A 19,965-nucleotide genomic window follows, 5' to 3' on the forward strand; every position below is an offset into this window, starting at 1 on the left:
AAAACCAAAGGGACACTTTACTCCAGACCATCTTATCTTCTAATAACTCTGTTTCCTGGATGGGGGGATGCAAAGCAATGTACACAGTCTAAACCTATTAGTAATGATAACAAAAAAAAAAAAGATAAGGGACAGTTGCATATATCATACAGACCATCATCATAATTAGCACTAATTGTGTCCTTTGCAGTCACAACCCGAGACGGAGAGACAGAGTTTAAATGTGTAGTAGAGTCATCCCTCCCTGCTGGAAAGGGTTACAAGGGGTAGGATGGGCAAGTTTTCTCCTCTCACTGCATTTGTTTCACAAATGAAAACTCCACAGCTGTCAAGACAAGCCCTTTCATCAACATCATATTCAAGAGTGAACAACATTTTGTATTCCAAAACACAATCCAGTGGAAAACAACTGTGGTAATGAACACTATGATTAATTGTGAAATACCATTGACAGACAGTGCTGCCTAAGACATCAAATTCAGTCCAATGGTAAATATTTGCTGACTGGATAAGATCAACAGCATTTAAGTTCCAGGCTGTTTGTAAATCAGACACTTCTGATATTCTTGTGTGACTGGTCATCCTAAACCACACAAATGATGAAAGGCAAATATTTAAAAAAAAAAAAAACAAAACAAAACAAACTAAAACCCACACACACTAACTACTGCAAAAAGGCAATTAAATTCAGTAAAAAAAAAAAAAAAAAAACAACAAAAAAATAAAAACCACCACAACAGAGCTCACGGGACTCACAGCCACTTGGCACACACTATCATAAACAAATGACAAAAAACCTGCAGTTGCAATGAGCAGTAGATCCGTGCTCTTCATAAGAGATATGCACGCATCAATTTTTTTTTTTTTTAAATTCCGTTCAATGGAAGCACAAATTAGATCTCATTGGAACTTGCGGGTTCAAAAAGGAAAGAGATTCCGTAACTGTAATTTACTTGCTACTACACCATCATTCATGCGCTCTCACATTTCAGATTAGAAGAGATTATCAGCTAATGGAAGTTTGCGCTTACAGACTTTATAAAGCTACCAACAGGAGAGAAGATGGGCTGCTCATGACAGATCCACGTAACTATCGCTTCCCCGGTTTTGCTTTGAAAGATGCACAAGCGTACAGATACCAGCTAAATAACCAACTACGGCATCGAGTAGCAAATTCAATTTACAGGATTGTCACTCACATTAATTTTCTCCAGAAATCAAAGCTTTAAATATAGTTTAAAAGATTAAGAAGAGATGCGTCCTTCCAGTCCTTTCTGTAATCACAAGCAGCACAGGGTTTTAATAGTTTTCTCTTAATCAAGTGTTTTTTCACAGTTAGTAAATACTGCTACTAATAGTATCTGCAGACAGGAGTTGTCTTGGATTGCAGTTCCATAATGTGAGAGGCTCTACAGCCTTTACTCCTGTAGCATTCTGGGTTGGGTGGTTTTTTTGTGTGTTGTTGTTCATTGGAGTTTTTGTTGTTTGGTTTTTTTTTTTATTATTTAGCAGTTATTTATGGGAGAAAAACCACATCATTGTCTCAGGCCTTCACAAGAACTTTTTCCTCTAAAGAATGCCACAACATTTCTTCCTAGCTGTGGAAGGAAGAGAGGTGAACCAAGCTTTTATTTATTCCCAGAAACATTCAGAGTGATTTTTAATTTTGTTAAAGAAAGCAAAAGCATCGTGAACTACTAGAAACTAAAGGTTCATGTATTTTTCTCATAGAGTTCAAATTACCTAGCACACTTATTTGTAAATAATATTTTTAGCACAAGTTCCAGCAAATCAGCAGTCCACTGGTAACTGATGTGTCTCACCAGGGGGACCAGGAGATTTCAAGTGAACCCTTTTCTTAAGGAAAAAGAAAACAGAAATTTTACCTCTTTCTGCCGCAGAATGTGAACAGAAGCAGCACAGAGAGCATTGCTGAGCAGTGCTAAAGATTCTCCTAATGTGTCATTTGTTCATCATACTATCAGATAAGCTATGAGGACTTAGTCTCAAAAACTTCTGTGGTTGTGTATCCGGCAGCTCAAGCCACCTCCATCTCCTAAGCATATATCCTTTTCTAAGAGGAGATGGAATGCTTCTAATAATATACTTATTTTTTAACAGCTTAAGTGTCAGTTTCCAGCAGAAAAACCAAACTTGAGTACCTTCACCTTTAAAATGTCAAAAGATCCGGCACAATCTATTTCTCACTGATCCAACTAAATCCACATCAAGTTTTACATTCTTTGGAGCATTGTTCTGCGTTTCGTTAAGAAGTCTGAGTGCTGCAACAGAACAGACAGATTTATCTGTAAGCCAAGCATAAACAGAAGACAAACTGGGTGATCTTGGAGAGCTCAAGGGAAAGAAAGCTCTGGGAAAGGACTGCAGGCATCAGCACACCACCTTTTCCAGGACCTCCTGCAAGAAGAAATTCAGCAGGGAAGAACAACAAATGGGAGATGATTCCAACCTTTTACTGTCCTCGGCATTCTGGCTTATTCCTTCCCAAGGCAGGGGAGCACATTCGGATTACCGCTGGCCTGATCTTTGACCAGCAGGAACCGACTTACAGGAAACTGTTCAAGAAGGAAAGACTTTACACACTTCACCTTTTACATATGTCCTGTTGCTGAGCACTCACAGGAGCCTAAGCCAGGCAGTGTCACTGCAGAGCCCACCTGCCTACTCTCAGCTTCTACCAGCGGGAAGACAGAAGCATGGGATGTCATTCCAGCACTGACCTTAGGGCTAACGTAGAGCAAGCCTTTAAGCCCGAGTGATTCACCCTCGCAGCAGTTCTTGCCTCACACATCAAGAATCACTTGCAGTTCCAGAGACGACTAGCAAGGGTGGCTTTAAGAAGTAAATAATAAATTAAAGCAGATAACACTCTCACATCCCTACATCAATAATGCATGCTCGTTACATGCATAGCAAAATGCTAACAGATTGCATCTATTAGTCTGTGAGGAAGGAAACATCATCACGCCTTAATAAAAAACTTGGGCACAGGGTTCATGCTTCATGAAGTTGTAGGCAGGTAAATAACTTCCATCATTACCTGGGTAGCATGTGATGGATGAGGAGTATAGGTAAGAATCTACCTGCATCCCTTACAAAAAAAAAAAAAAAAATCATTCTACTTATCATCTGTATAGGCTCCCAGAGCACCAAACTTGTGGTTTGGATCATGAGGATTGCGTACAAGGAAACTCCTGCCCCCGAGAAATGGCTTCCACCTTGAACAAAACCATGTCACAGGCAAGCCAGGCTCTTACCATCTCTGCTGTTTAATGCAAGAAATAAACAGTCTCTCCTCTGCTTTCACTATCAGCCACTTAACAGCTTTTAGAGAACCAGCAGGTAAACAAACCTTAAAATTATCCAGGCTGTAAAAAACTAACGAGTGATAGAGAACATTTTGTAGGCTGGCGTTTCCGGATAAAAAAGCAGCCAGCCTTCATCAGACCTGGAGCATTACAGACAGCATTTCGAGTCCTAAAAGCATTTATTTATTCACTTGGATGCTTACTGTATGCTAATGGTCACAGAGCTATTGCTCTTGCTCAGGGGCATGTGAGCAACACATGCATCACTGGAATAAGTCAGCTGGTGCACAGTTTGCTCTCAACTGCCAGCTTTCCTGGGAAAACCTTGCCATTATAACAGGCAGACATCTGGCCACATAATAGGGGTAAAGGTTACTGGACTCCCAAAAAATTTCAAACTGCTTGCTAACAATTTCCCTGGGAGTTACTGGGAGCAAGCTGTATTCATTTTGCAGGTGTGGGAACCACATACTGATGGCTGCCCCCCTTAGCTGGTCAAATTTGGGAACCTGCGTACTTAAGTAGCATATGTGAGCTCCTGGCAGATGTGTGGCACACTGACCATGGTGGGAACCCCTGTTACAGCAGTCTTAGGGTTAACCAGCTGGACAGTTCAACCATCCTCACCGTAGCTCAACCCCAAGACAGGGCTTGGTGGAAAGACCACTGGACAAAATGCTCCAAGCCTTTACTCTAGTACAGAACTCCTCGTTACCCTTAAATTAATAGTAAATTGACAGTAGTAGCACCTGTTACAAACAGCATCATCTTACTAAAAGAGCAGCAAGAGCGAGCCAGTGCTCTAGATGACCAGGTCTAAGGTAGAGGAGAGCAGACAGGCAGGATCTGTCTGCTTTACAGAAAGCCAGGCTCCTGCCCAGCTATCTTAGAACATGCAACAGCATCAGGGCACACTAAGGTTTACCCCACAGTGGTAGGTGCTAATCTCTTTCAAAAATTGTCACAAAATCCTCCCGAGTTCATCACTTTCTGTGACTAACTCCCCACAGACTCTTTCTCTGTGTTGTTTCCATGTCTGCTAAATTTTCAAAGCCCAGTGATTATCTCTGCATCCTGCAAACCCACAGGCTCAGCACAAAATCACTGGCAAACAGGGTTTTTTCCACCGGACTAGAAAGAGAAAAAAAAAAAAAAATCCATTGGAAAACTCCTGTTTCCCATTGCAAAGGGGATAGACTTGGAGTCTGCTACATATGAAGAAAGGAGGTGCCATGCTGGCTCTGGTATGCTAATGCCACCTAATCCATCAACCACTTCAGCTTTTTTTCCAGTCACAGCTTCAAAAACATAACCAGGGTTAAGGCAGAAATGTCTTAATGATGAATATGTAGGAAGCTGTAAATCCTTCAGCTGAGCAGCCATCCTCTCTGTTGAACTGCAGACCCGAACTTCACAATTCTGACACTTCAGCATATGCCCTATTCATTAAGTTCCTGGTTTCTATGCCATAACTGAATCACTACTTGTATCAGCCCAGCTAAATGAAAACCAGCAGTATTTCTCAACCAAGAGATGCTTTTCGGTGTCAAATGGAGAGAGATTATCAAATCCTTGATGGCATGCATTTATTGATGAAACTTCCCCAAAACTTCACGACAGAGTGACCTTGCTAAAGGGACCTCACGCAGGAAGAGCTACCACATAATCAGAGCAGGTATTAGGAAAAGAAAAAGCTCTGTCCTGTAGACATGCAACCCAGCAGTCAGTGAGTCCCTGAGGTACGTGGCGTGCAGGAGAGACATGTAGTACACGCTTCCAGCCATAAACCCACACACAGGCTGCATGGGAGTTGCAAAGCAATGAAAGAAAAATTGGCCCACACTAAGCCAGTATAAGGATTTACAATGTGCTAATTTCTCAGGGAAACTTTTAAAGCAGCTCGTGTACTTTGGGCCTTCAGGAAAGGCAGATTGTTCCACTCTCCCATTAAAGGTACACTACAGTGCATGTTGCACACCCTGATTGCACCTGCAGAGGGTTACATGAGGTACATGCTTTGTACCGTCACACAATAACTCCCCAGGTATTAATTTTCCTGTGTTGACAAGCTCTTGGAGGTCTTTATGAATTATTTATCCTCTTTTAAGACAAAGGACTGAGTGACTTTCAAGTCTGGAAAGCAGCCAAGAGCTGAACCCAGACATCTTGACACGGAGACCTACCTACTAGCCACAAGGCTACTTGGTTTCTCTCGCCCTCACATTCTCCCGTTATCAGCTGAAAATAGGATCAACTGAAGAAAGGATTTCAGAGAAGGCGTCAGCAGTAGGTATGAACATCACAAAAAAACCACCCCACCAACGACAAGGGTTTGACATCACCACTCCCTGCCCTGGAAATCCCGAAGAGGTCACCTCCTCTCTCTCAAAGGTCTCTTCAGGATGACTTAATGGAGTTAAGTCTCATCACCCGTTCCTTCAGGACAGCCTCCCTCGCTCAGCAGCAAGTTCTTTATACGCTGGGCCTGTATTACCGGTAGAAGGCACACAGAGGGCCACGAACAAGGACAGATCCCAGCGCCGGTGTTCCTAACACGCCTGCAAAAGGACTGGGCCATTCGGTCTGGCATCAGCAAGCCCGGTCAACTACATTCCCCAATCCGGCCAACAGACGAGCACCAGGTCCCCGGGAGAAGCACGCCAAGGCTTCTAGGGGCACAGACCCTCCCTACCTAGTGGGGACAGGCCCCTCAGGGAAGCAGGGGAAGGGAAGTGGCCAAAACACCTACCTGCTCTCACTGTACTCCTTCTTCTCTCTCACACGCAGCCACTTCCGAAGAAGGAAGCGCTTGCGCCGCGGGGAGGCACTGGGTGTGGAGCAGTTGGACCAGGGGGTGTCCTCATCACTGGAGGGAGTGATTTCAATGGATGGGAGCTGCAGGTATTCCTTGCTGGAGGAAGGAGAATCCTGATACCTGCTGGCCTCCAGGCTCTGCTCCTGCACGTTCTTCATCCGCCTCATCTTGAAGCGCTTCCTGCGCAGGGTTGGGGTGGACGAGCTGGACCAGGCACGGCCACCCTCCGCCACCGGCTGCTCGGGGACTTGCAACGCCGGGAGCTGCAGGGTTTCTGTCATATTGGCAGCTGGCATCAGATGCCCTTTCTCCTTGTGCTCCCACCCCCAGGCACACTAGCTCTGATCTGGGTGTAAATCACACCACAAAACCACAACTTGCCTTCCCCCTCCCTCCCTCACCCAGTCCAGCACTGCCCTCCCTCCCTCCCTCCCGCTCAAGCAGGAAACCTCATGTTCTTCACGTGCTTTCATTTAAGGAACAGCAGGGCGGGGAGGGGATGTTCAGGGCAGACGTGCCACAGGGGAAGCCAGTTTCGAGTTTTTTCTCCTCCTCCTCCTCCTCTCTACAAAACAAAGTCCCTCCCCTGCCTGGTGGCTCTCAAAGCAGGAGGTTCAGCACCGAGACACGGGTGCCAGCAGGGGCTGGGCTCACTTTCGGCTTCCCCCCCCCCACCACCACCACCTCCCTTTTGCCTTGTCCTTTTGCTTAGTGTTGGCTCAGGAAAGCAAATCTCCTGGGTCTGTGCTAGGGAACCAGCTGTGGTCTTCTCCAGAGACGAAGCAAGTATGGAGTGGAGCGGCTTGGAGCTGTGAGGAGGTCAAAGAGAAACAAAGGGAGGGAGGGAAGCACAATACTAGATAAAATCAGGCGAAAGAGTAGGAGGAGCAGCATGTGCTGTTTCTGTACCGGTGAGACGTACGCAGGCAGCTGTTGCAAGTGTAACTGCACTCTGAATCCCAGGAGGCAGGGTTCGTGTTACCCAGTGTGCTGCTGCTGCTGCTACAAATCAGCCCAGCGAGGAAGGGGGAGAAGGGGGAACAGCTTTCTGCAGGCTTTCCCCTTGTCCCACCTTCCTGCTCGCTCAGCCCACCCCGTGGAAGGAGGGGGGCAGCGAGCGAGGGAGCAAACTCGGACTTTCAGCCTTTTTCCACGACTAGGGTTTGGTTTTGTTTGTTTTTTTTTTTCCCCCCCATTGACTGCTCACAGAGAAGGTAAAGAAGGAGAAAGATTGAGGAACAGCTAAAAAGGCAGAAGCAGGCACCAGAACTGGGAAGCTGGTTGTTGGGGTTTTGTCTTTTTTTTTTTTTTTTTTTTTTTAGCTCAGGTTCACGTGAGCGAAAGCTGATAAAATAGTTCTCGGAGGGCAACGCTGCTTCCAAAATGACAGTGGGTGATGGATGGGCTCAGGTCCAGGAACCGACAAAGACACCACATAAAGACAATTAGACGTGCAGAACAGGTTTCAGACCAGAAGGAATACACACACTGTGGAGGGTTCCCAGGGATTTTAGTACACTGAAGAAGGTCTAACCAAAGGCCAAGCACTGGGAGGAAGAACAGCCTCAGGACAAGCCTTGCAGGATTCCGGTAATGACACCAAATCAGGCAAAACGAACTGTAACAGATTCTCCATCAGGATCCCCTGGATGTCACCAAATGCAGCTTGTACTTTCAAGTGACATAGAACTTAAATTTTCTAAGGGAGTGACTATAAAATTCAAGCTGTAGGAATTTCAAGTGTGCGATCAGAAAAACAATCTCTAAATCAACCTGGCACAGCTTTAGTTTTCATTGTTCAACAGCCTGAACCTTTGAAAAGACTCATTTCAGGTTAGAAAATATTTGTTAACCCAAATTTAAATAGTTTTTCTTGCATGAACTGCCTCAGCTGTGTTCAAAAATAAGCTTCAAGAACTTGTAACATCAAGCACTGCCATCTAGGACAGGTAAACATGTCACAAAATTAAGATTTGTAACAGCAGGAACAAGAAGAAAAATGTTTCAGTAATTTGGGGGGGTTTTCTTAATCCTCAGTTGCTATTTTCTGCTTCGTTGTACCGTCCTTTTTGCTCTGCTCATCCCATAAATTATTAGCTTGAGCAATTCTTCACTTTATGGAGCACCTGTCACCTTGATGTCTACACATCAGGCGTGCACACAGTCAGAACACAGTCTACAAACACCCACTAAAGTTTTTTTTTCAAGTCCAAGAAACGAAAATATACAAATTAGACAAAAAAACAATATACCATATTTGAAGACTTGCACAAGTAGGTGAGCAGCCTCTCCACCTCTTGAGGGCCAATAACGTTTTTTCCTCCTCCGTAATATGGAGAAACCTGAACCTGAGTACTTCAGCTGCCTGTTGCCATCGTTTCCATCATGTCACCACACATTCAGACACCACCTGTACATGAATTTCTGTGTTAACAGGTAGCCAGTAATCTTAACTTCCCTCTTCTTCCCATGGCATCCAGAAATCAAAATCCCACAACATCATTCCTAAATTTTAACCAAGAGTGAGTATGTGCACCTCTGGAGTAAGGGATAGCCCTTTGGTGACTATCATAAAGTTTTGCTCCATGTATTAATGGGCTTGATCTCCCAGGGAATCTTCTATCAACCACGCAAGCTTCTCATTGAATTGCCGAAATAAATGCAAATAAGAAAGGTCAAAGTTTGCGCTTTTGCGTGCTTGCTTTATTACTGAAGAGCACAGCGGGCAGTGTAAGCCCTTGAAACCCCCACAGATATTATCCAATTAATCAACAAGAGACTCAGACTGCATTGCTCTGCACAACAGTAGCATCTGGTGGTCACCATCTTTGACCAGGAAAAACTGGCCCTTTCACCAGCCCGCTTTTTGTTGCCATGGCCATGCCAGTATAACTTCTTCACCCTCAGCCTCCCTGAGCACTAGCAGAATTCACTTCAGCAAGACACGGGATCCTTTCCCACCCTCTTCACATCCCCCAAACTGAAAATAATTCTCGCCGGCTGTGCCACAAGAATCCTTCCGCTTAGGACACAGGGACTACTCCTTTAATTCTAAGTACTTCACCGATTAGTAAGCAACACTTACTGGCACTCCAACATTCTCGGCACATTTTTATTTAGGAGAGAGGATGCTGACCACCTGTCTGATGCTCTTAGAAAAAAGAACAGCTGTGTAATAAGAGAGACAGTTCAAACACCTGACCCACAAAGTGAAAATAACAACCATGATCAAAGCACTATTTCTGTACAAATCACAACAGCACAATTTGACTGCTGCCATGAAAGCCCGTGTGTTGCTAGATCCTTGTTTAATGACGACTCCTGTAGTTTAATGATCCATCAAATGACAGATTCATTAGAGCAGCAAACAGTTGTCAATGCTTCAGGTTGATCAAGAATCTTTCTGCCTTTTCTCCTACTCAAACATTGAGCTTTCCTGTGTCCTCAAAAAAGGATTTATGAATTAAGCAGAGATGAAAGAAAAAAAAAAATCCTCTGAAAAATTTAAAATCCCTTCTGTGAATGAAGAACATGAACTAATGCCAGCCCAGATTCTGTGGCAGTCCTTTCCATAATGCTTTGCCACATGCTTAAGGGACAGCAAAATATCATCCCTGGTAGATAAATGCAGAGTAGGAGATTGCACTGAGAGTACATAGTAAGAACACAATGTATTAATTAAAAGCGGATATTTTTCAATACACGTTATACACTCAACTTATTCAAAAGTTTAACAAATTCACTCAGATGCACAACATCTGGCTACAGAAGCTCTGTCAGGTCAGGCAGGGAGATTACTGCACTTAGACTTGGGAAAATTCAAGCCATATCTTCCTGAACTCCCCTTTTCCTGCAGTTCAACAATGTTTAAAATTTTCCTTTCTGTCCACAGCTGAAAATGGCAGCTTCCACATGAGAAATGTGCCATGCCTAGAACATAGAGCAAGTCCTGCTAGGTCAAAACTCTGATTTTCAAAACCCAAAACTTGCACGTGTCTTCTCTGAAATTTCTAGAGTAATTTTGTGAGTTTAAATGAAAAACTAAAGCGTTTGTTTGCATTTACTTTCGCATTCCAACAGCCTTCTCCAAGAACAGCCACGTTACCTTTGGAACTGGAACACTTCTTCACACTAGGACTTCAACCATCCTTTGGTCTTTGCACATTAAATTGGGATGAGGGCTGTTACGATTTGAGATATGACGACTTGTGGGTACATGGAAGGGGCATGTATTGGCCAACCACACTTACTCTAGTGCCCTACAGATCTGTCCCTTTAAACCACACACCACCACCCGGCAGTTGCTATCGCTTGAACATACACAGTCTATTTTATTTTGGATATGTGATACCGGATATCTGCATGTGTTTTTCTCTGAAACCCGAGGACTGTGTTACAAGACAGATGACACAAATTTCACAAGCTGCAGGGTGAGAAATACCAGCCACAGACCGATATCTCCGTGTATTACAAAGCAAGATGGAAGCACTCCTGTGGCCAGTGCATCCCCCAATTCTTCCCCGCTCAGCACAGCATCTATTCGGGACTTGCCACCATCTCTTGATGACCACAAATGCCAAGTACTTGGGTTAAACACTGTCTCAGCACCTCACCTCTTCCTTCCTCTCCCAGAAAACATGCTGTGAAGGAACATAAACACTGTTCTAACCCAAAGGACTCAGGAAGTCCCTTCCATGCCACTTGACCAAAGAACAGAAGTTTTCGTTGTAGTTCAACAGAATTAGAAGCACTTTTATTCAACTCTCCAGTCGGTAAAAAAAAAAAAATCAGCTTTTGGATCAGTTGCATACACTGATGGCATAAAAGTTGAACATGTCCGTCATTCTGGTCACTAAAAATTGCCTTCTGAATTACAATACAGGTGTGTGCATACTTGTACTCGCAGTGCAAAGCGCAGCCTACGCATGGGCCAAGAGCATTACAGATTACCTGGTGTAAAAACTGGGAGCAGTAACCCTCAGCTCCTACCTGAATCACCACCTCACCATCACCAACCATGTGTAAGAGAGGAAAAGGGCTGCAGCAGGCTGAGCCTCGCTGTGTCCTGTATCCAATCTCTCCTACCAGAACCAAACAGCTTGTGGGATTTATGTCGTATTGCATGTGAGTTGATGGCCACTTTAACAATACTTGAAGAGGCCAAAGAGAAGGCCGATTCCAACAGGGCTTTCTGCTTAGAGATGAACCTGTATCTGTTTGTGCCTTCCCTTCCAAAGGAAACAATTCTCAGGTCAGAAATAACCACTAAAGACCTCAGTCCGTGAATTCTTACCGAGTTCCACACAGAACTAGACATTTTTAAGCCTCATACACAGCAGCAAACCCCAGGTTCTTCAGACAGAATTCCAGAAATTGTCAAACGCCGTTCAAACAGCACAGCACATAATGTATTTTTTTTCCAGCAGTAAGACAATACTTTCACAGTTGATTTCTTCAGGTAGTGCTCCTCCTCCAAATTGCAGTGGACAGTTGAGCCAAAGATAGCAAGGAAACCAATTAAATCAGTGTCGTGACTTTGCAATAATAATTCAGAAGATAGCAAGAGGGCAAAGGTGCCAGGACCTTTTTCTCAGAGTTTTCTTTACAGTTTAGAACTGAAGCAAATTTGACACTGCCTATTTAGACTGCTCAAGACCTCTCACTTGAACATCCAAAAAGGAAGCTCCTTTCTCATAAATCTAAAGGAGGAGACGTAGGGTAGATTAGCTAAACCGTCTGTCACAAACACAGGGTGACTATCAGAATGAATTTCCATGGGAGCCGGGCATTTTGTCAAGGAAGCACAGGGACTCTGTCCAAATTCCTTGGAATTCCTCGACCTGTACAGCACTTACCTAACGGGTCACAGCTCACAGCACACACCATTAGCCACAGAACAAGCCTCTAAGTACAAAAGGTCTCTGAACAGTACGTCCTTCCCTATCCAGCTAAAATACCTGCTTCAGGGGCTCAGATCAGTGAAGTTCGCTGTGTTTAACCCAGACCTGCACACAGAAACATGCACACCAGCTCTAGGACCCCAAGCCCACCGAAAAACTTCACTCAGCTAGAAAACTCATTGTCTACACAGGTGTGACAGTTATTAAAAATCTGCGTATGCCCAAGAGTTAGTTGCTCAAGAGCAGCAACATTAAAATAAATCCTTGCTTCCCTTGGCTAAACCACATGCAAAAAGCAGAGCCGGATTCCAAATCAGAGCCTAACGAGTGTTCGCCATTAGCAGTAATTAGGCCTTGTAGCATTTGTGAGCAACCCAGCCAATAATCGACCACAAGCAAGAAAAGTTAAGCTCTCCACTGAAGGCCGACGTGAACAGACAGGTACAGCGAAGCAGCAGGCTGCGTTGCTCACCACAGCATAAGTGTTCTCCCAAGTTTACACATTCACCTGGATATTGCAATGTAAACACCTACCCTCTAAAAAAAGTCAAATATTTTGCTTTGTGCTGTGTTCACAAAACAGTTTCAGTAAGAACTTAGCTCCTGCCCCTCTTCAATCTAGCCACAAAAAAAAAAAATAAAAATAGGGAAGTGGCTTAAGTCCCAGCATGATGCACTGGGAATTTTTACCACTTGTGGATTTTGGACAAATAACTGAAATAGCCCCTTTTCTCCCACACTGAAAATCAGCATCCAGCAGAGATTTCTCTAGAAAAGCATAATATCTGCATGAAAGCACAAAGAAATTTCCGCAGACAAAAATCCCCTCTGATCAAGCAAGCACAGACCTGGAAGTACATGGCATTACTAGTTGAAAAAGAAAAAAGTTCGGTGCTCATAAGGAACAGGACAAGCCGAAGTACAAGAGCAGCAAGTTTTGCTATTTGCTTCCAAAAAAAAAAAAAACAAAACAACCACAAAACCCCCAAAAAAACCCAAACACACAACCCAAACTTTCAAACAAAATTAAAAAGGAATGATGTTTTCTTATAGAACACCCTACAGAACAGTGATTGAGACTCACAAGAGAAGTCGTTTTTCTTCTCACTGAAGGAAGATGCAGCTAATTACCTGTACAAGAGGCAGTCAGTCTGGAAAAGGACAGCTTTCCTCATTAGAACAACTCACACTCTTACAATACATACGGTCCCTTTTCTGTAAGCAGGAGTTACATAAATCCCCACCCAGGCCTTTGTTTTAGCTCAGAATCAAAACCCCCAAATGCTTTAGCACGTCCTGTATTGGCCTTTCTAGGATGGCCGGACTCCGATTAAAATTTATATCCACCTAAGAGCAGTGCTTCCCAGCTCATGACTTGCAGGCTGTTTGCATAACTGATACAGAAAACAAAAACAAGAATCTGAAATAAATTATATGCTTATCTGTAAATCATCATTTTGTACCAACAGCACGGTTAGAAGTGGAATAGTCTTAAGTATTTCTGCTTTCTGTCTTATATTTAGGACAACTAAAACCAATCCTGAAATAATTGTCATCTCCCTCCTTTTTTCTTTACAAACTAGGAAGATGTAAGACGTTTCTTTGTCCTACAAAACCACTGTAGGAAGGAATGTCTGCCAGAAAAATATTTGAGTTACTCTGAACAAGTCCACATGGAGGCCACCAAAACTGTCTCTGAACTCCCAAGAGCCACTAAAATGACAGGAGGACAAAAAAGGTTCCTTGTGATTGGTAAACTCATTTTGTAAGCAGCAGCATATAGAAATTGCTTTGTAAAGACAATTCCTGGCCATTGCCTCAGTTACCCACAACTACAGGAGCGAGGCTCATAGGGTCCATTCCTTCAATTAGGGCAATGACTGAAAACAACTGTCATTTTTCTTGATGATCTCTGAAAGAGCTATTTGGAAAATACTTCAGGGACAACTAAAAAAAAAAAAAAATGTCTCCTCCAGCTGGCTTTGCCATTCACATCTACAATCCTGCACTTGCTGCTATGAAAACGAGGCCAGCCAAGGGCATTTCTTCCTCCTCCCTCCATTCAACGTACACATGATACACGTCTCTCCGCTGATGCTACATGTCATAAACATGTTTGATGCATGAAATACGCACAGACAAAGCTCACACCTGTATCTCCTGTCACTAAGTAGAAGCCCTGCATACGCCCCTCAGGCAGAAGCTTTACCCGAGTATGGATGTGCAAGCCTGAAACAACGGATAGATGCCTCCACGACCCGCTAAGGAAGGTAGCGGATCCCCTCTGTCTTAGCGAGGGTCATTGCAGCTATTGCCCAACCACCACCCTCCTGGTTACATCTTCCCAGGGGCAATCTGTTCCTACATTTGCTAAGGCTCTTGACGCCTTTGCTGCCGAGTAGGTTACACTGCTACTATAGGTTGTAAATAAGCTAAATATCCACAGACTATTACAAGTGGGACAGAGCCTCTCACTGACCTAGTCCCAAACAGTTTGAGGATCAGTCTCGTGGTCATTTTCTAATTAAACAGCTTCAAACTATCAGGCTGTCACAATCACCAGGAGCCTGCTTCCCATATTTCTCCTCCAAATCATCGTTATCACGCTCTTGTGAGACTCTTGGGGAAAACAGGGTTAAACTCTGCAGAGGCACGCAATCGAGGTCACAGTCCAATGCTTTATGGGGAAGCTTACACTAACCATGCCCAGAGCATGCTCTATCTATTCCATCAATCCCCAGAGCTACAAACACCAGTAATGACCATAAACTAAAAATATTATTTCCTTTGTTTGCCTTCTAATAAAAAACCAAAGAGTAGCAACCGAACCAAACAGGTGACACTTTTTCAGCTGTTTGGGTTTATGTGACGTTGAACAATCATAATTCATTTTTATACACCAAGATTTACAGCAAGATGTCAGATTTGAGTAGCACTAAGAGGCTTTGTCTGTGATCAGAGGGAAGGGTTTGCACCACACATCACCTTTTCTACCCTGTAAATACTCTCTCGGCAATTCTCAGAAGGCTGCAACCAGTGGAACAGTCTTCCGTAAGCAAAACTATCTGAAAAGGCTCCATTTTTCCTTAAAGCCAGGGAGATGAGGCACAAGCTAGTTAGTTTCTGAGACTGGATATCAGGGTATTCTCTTATCCTTCAGTGAAAGCCATTTCACATTTTGTCTCAACTCCCTTGCAGATAAAACTGAAATTAAGACAGCTGCCTGATGTCTTAGAACCGTGTAAATTTAATTTAAGAAAGTACGTAAGTCACACGGTGATCTGCAAAACACAGTTAAAATGAAGTCTTCAAGTCTCCTGGACTGTACATCTGAGCTACAAGAGCTGAAAATTCCATGTCCTGTCACCAACAAGAGCAGCTGCAGTACAAAACGAGCATCCGTTTCAAGGTAATGAATAAAAAGCTAAAGGAGTTCGTTATTATTTCTCCTTCCTGATTCAAGCTAAACCTTGCATTGGAATCCAGCTGCTTTTGAACTAGAAAATCTGTTTTGCTGAAAATGAGTAATTCTACTATGACAGTCTTACTGTCCCGGGGTTTTTTCCTCTATGAAATTCGGGCAGGGGGGTGCCACTATTCGCTGAGCTTTAATTCTCCGTCAACATCTCCAGCTACATTATACATGATGCCAATTTCTCTCCTACTGTGTCTGAACTATAACTCAGAAGGTGTGAACAGAAAAATATTCTCAATTTAAATGTAATGCTCACTACTTCAGTAATCCATCCCCTGCCACTTGTCTCTGTTTACAGCTCCTACCAAATTTCATGACCACTGCTGCATGCTTAACTGTAATCTCCAGTCACAGGTGAGTTCCGAAATGCAAGGACACGAATTTAGGTTCAGCATTCTTCAGTCAAGGGCCAGGATGACTACTGCACGCAATACTGTCTACTTGAAGAGAAGATCAGATTAAAAAAAAAAAAATCAGAATTAGCTACACATAACAGCACCAAAAGACACAAGCTACTTGGTACAGCAGCTACGCACTTTCTCCCTCAACTAAACGGGGCATTTATTCGTCCCGTTTTGCCTAGTCTATTGAATTTAGAAATCGAGTGCTCCTTTCTCAGAGCAGACCGTTTCTGGATGTTAAAATATTAACCACTGCTAATTTTAGAAGCACGTATAAAAGTGGAAGGGATAGAGGAAACAGGGAAGGTGTGTGGATAGAGTCATGCCAAGAGATTTCTAATTTGAAGTCTGTCTTTGAAAGGTTTTATGTTCAGTTGGGGATTTTTTTTATTTTTTTTTTTAAATTTCTACCTAAGGCTATGCGGTACGTTGGAGACTGAAGCAATCATTTACAAGCAGAACATCCTATTCTCAGGGTTGAATTCCAGCTGTAGAGAAGGGTGGGGGGAAAACCAATTGCAAACCATGTCACTACATTTGGAACAGAATTGGAAACCAGAGACAGAAATCTTTGAACTGTGAATTTACTTTCCAAAGTTCTGACTCTTAGTTACAAAATTATTCAGCCCAGACTCAGCATCTGAGTCAATAACCTCTGCAGGAATGAATACTTAGTTCTTTGCAGAATCTTTTCATTAGTTATAAATATATCTGCCATTCATTCTTGCCAGCATGCAATTTAACTCCCACTTCTTCCCAGCCAACCAGTATTAGATACAAGCAAACAATGACATTTATTACTTTTCGAAATTATATTCCTGGGCCTCTTATCAGTTTGCCTAGGGCTAAACTGCAGAATGACACCTTTATGAAGTTGTAATTAAAAAAAAAAAAAAAAAGGATTAAATGGAAAAGAAAAAGCCCCGATAAGCGGAAGCTCAGTAAAGACACAAGATAAATGTCTTTAATACACTGGGATCTGGCAGTTACCTACTTTGGATGAATCAGTGTCCCTGATGTGAATAACATCTAGTAATTAAATCTAAGGCACAGAGCTTAAGTGGCTGATTTGGATTTAAAACAACCAGTGGGCTTTATAATTAATGAGAGTTTAAAAGGTACCGATAACAGTAGGACCACCGCAAACTGCCCAGTGCAATTCCTGAAGCATTCCCAGAGTACAGCTTCTTGTTTAAGTAGTCTGTGTATACACCAAGACAATAAACTTCTTTCTGTCTTTTTGGGACAGAGCCTGGGGACCTATTGATCTTCCTTCTCTTCCACTACAACTTAGTCTGCCTCCAAAAAGAACGGTCTTATCCCTGGCCTCAGAGACTCAACCTGTTGCATCTTTGATCTTTATGTGAAGATAGGAATTTGTCTCCAAAGTCACATCAGTGTGTTTTTAAGTTACTCCTTGGTTAAAATCATGGCTCATGGGATTCAAGCATTTTCTTAGACCGCTACGTAGAATTACCATTAGAATCCCAGTGGAAGTTGGCAGATAACAAATGAAGCTTCGATCTGCAGTACAACACAGATAATTCATACTTCTACCAGCCTTTACGTAATAACACTCATGTGTAGAGGGGAGAGTGATTTGTCTGCGCTCATACACCTTGGTTCTGCACCGCCCTAGTTCAAAAGGATTTTCAGATAATCCTGGAATGTTACAGAACCAACATTCACCAACTTGCTTGAAATTTTTATCCCCAAAATCACCTTGGTATGGGAGTAAGAAGAATTGCAGGGACTTTTTACAAGCCACTTGTGCTCAAAGGAATGAAGTGCTGTGCAAGAGTTCTTATTCCATTTTTCCAAGCTTAGATGGACAAGTATACTAATATCTCCACAAAGAGCTGTATGCCTGAGACACGAAGATACCTCTCCTAACTGCTCAGATCAAAACGACTTGTCCACTTAGTCTAAACTATATAGAACACTTAATAATGAGGCAGAAGTCCAGGCAGATGGATGAGCAGGCTGAGTCTCTCCCCCTCAAGAAGTGAGGATTCAACAGCATCTGCGCAAGACATCCAGAAGGTTTCTGTCACACAAATAAAAATAATCATCATCTGTCAGTCCCAAGTCACTTAAGCAAACTCACATACACAAAGAATTGAAATTCTTAGCTCTAGAAAAAACAATCCTTCTCCAGAGGAGTCGCACCAAACTTGTGAACATACAAGTCAGCACTGCCCTGGGATTGGGGAATCTACATCTCATGTCACTGCTGGCTGGTGTTTCCCACATAAAACTCAAAAGCAACCGCAGAAGTTTGATATTTACTGAAGTGAAGACGGTAGGGACACACTTTCTCAGCAGGTGCTTACACGAGCCATTTCCTCAAATGACCCTACGCCAAAAAACACCAAAACAAGGGAAAGCCACAAATGACTTCTCAGAGGACTTAAAAAAAAACAAAAACAAAAACAAAAAAAACCCACCCCACTCTTTTAGGAAGGGAATCTAGAGAAAGAGGAAACAAATGAAGATGTAATGTTAAAGTGCAATGTTCCCATGTTCCCCCTTAGCCTGGAGAGGAACGCAGAGACAGCACTGCAGCTGTTCATAGGTTAACACCACCTGAGCCAGCAGATCTCACCCTCCCACTATCACAGCTGACCTCAAGTGTTACGAAGCCTCCTGGAAGCAGCACAGGCTTCATTTCAGGTAGGGTCCTTCACTGTGCCAGAGGTGGATGTGACACTAACCTGTCTCATTTACCGTGCAGAATTTGGGTGTCAGAAATTTTTATTCAAGTGTGGTGCTCAGGGCTACCAATACAAATTGCAGGAAGACTGTGAAGGTCCAACACTGACTGCAGGGCGATCAGCAGCAAAAACTATCAGCTGCACTCCAGAAAAAAAAGATCTGAGCATTTCCTCTCAGAGTTACATGCACGTGTCCCACACATTATGAGTCAGAGGAGAAAGTCAGTTCTCTGTAGCCATCATCCTGTTGACAGATGTGGTCGTTCTTGTTTCAAGAGCATACAATAGTTCCACACGGCTAAATATTCTTGGGTCCCCACCTCCCTCAAAAACAACGCTCAAACTAGAACACGTTCAGCTACACATTTTTAATGGGTTTTTATCATAAACTTCTCCCAGGCACAAAAACCCGTTATATTTCTCGTGCTCTAGCCATGTAAAGGCAGCAAATTTTCATCACAGCGTTTAAGAGTTCGAACATGCTCATATATCTCAGATTTTGCAAAGTCACCAGGTAGAACAGGCCATGGGATGAGAAAAAAACACAATTCTCCAACAAACATCAACTGCTCAGACCAATTAGGAAGTTTAAGCACTGACCCAGCCCTCTAGGAATCAGCTGACAAGCGCATCTTATGTTTTTACCACTAAAGAGTAAGTCAGCCGTCCACACAATGTATAGGAGACATGAGGGTAACACGAGTTACTCAGTGTTGCAAGGCAGATAAGTTATTTAGGAATGCTGAACCTACACCTCCTGTGTTATTACAAGAAAATTCCATGTCCATACAGAACTTGGTATAATAAACTGAAAAGAGCATCCACAGATTATATATATTTATTTGTAACACAGCAGCATTTTCTTCAGCAGTTATTTTACCATACATTCGCACTACTGCAGCCCACAACAACTATTACTAAGGCGTCAGATTTATACCCATACAATACCTTGAAATCTGTGGGATGCTGTTGTGAAAGACTTCATTTCTACTTCACCTCTTCTCTGGTCTCAGCTTCGTAAAGGAGCTGCATCGAGGGTGGGGGGGTTTATCCAAAATTTTATCAGAGCAAAAGAAAACCTGTGCTTCTGCAAGAAATGGCAGTGAAGACTCAGTACGCGGCCTTCTTCCTTCCGAGTCGCTAAACACAAGCCTTGCAACATGTGCTTAAGGCTCTGTGCTGCTTGCAGATGCTTACATTGCAAGCACTACTTCACACTTAAACCTAATCTCAGAACAATCCTTAAAGCAAAGCTTAGTTTGGCTTTGGTGCAGCTGAAGCAGCAAATGCTTAACCGTTTCTCTTGCTCGGGTCTATAGGTAAGGGATGTG

General features: G+C 43.2%; 1 protein-coding gene across 14 annotated transcripts in view; it reads right to left on the minus strand.

The window, feature by feature from the left end:
- LOC113488471 (GRAM domain-containing protein 1B) overlaps window positions 1-6,974 on the minus strand; it is a 93,762-nt gene extending 86,788 nt beyond the window's left edge. For 11 of the 14 annotated variants that reach the window (XM_026863632.1, XM_026863630.1, XM_026863629.1 and 8 more), the window contains exon 1: window positions 6,079-6,455. In XM_026863632.1, coding sequence (XP_026719433.1) covers window positions 6,079-6,440 — 362 coding nt within the window. In that variant the 5' untranslated portion in view covers window positions 6,441-6,455. Of the gene's footprint in view, window positions 1-6,078 lie in introns of all 14 variants that reach the window. The other 3 variants (XR_003399933.1, XR_003399932.1, XM_026863638.1) reach the window with 1 other exon arrangement.
- Window positions 6,975-19,965: the final 12,991 nt, after the last annotated feature.

Source organism: Athene cunicularia (assembly GCF_003259725.1).
Source record: "Athene cunicularia isolate RWA chromosome 24 unlocalized genomic scaffold, athCun1 chr24_part1, whole genome shotgun sequence".
In the NCBI taxonomy this organism is placed as follows: Eukaryota; Metazoa; Chordata; class Aves; order Strigiformes; family Strigidae; genus Athene; species Athene cunicularia.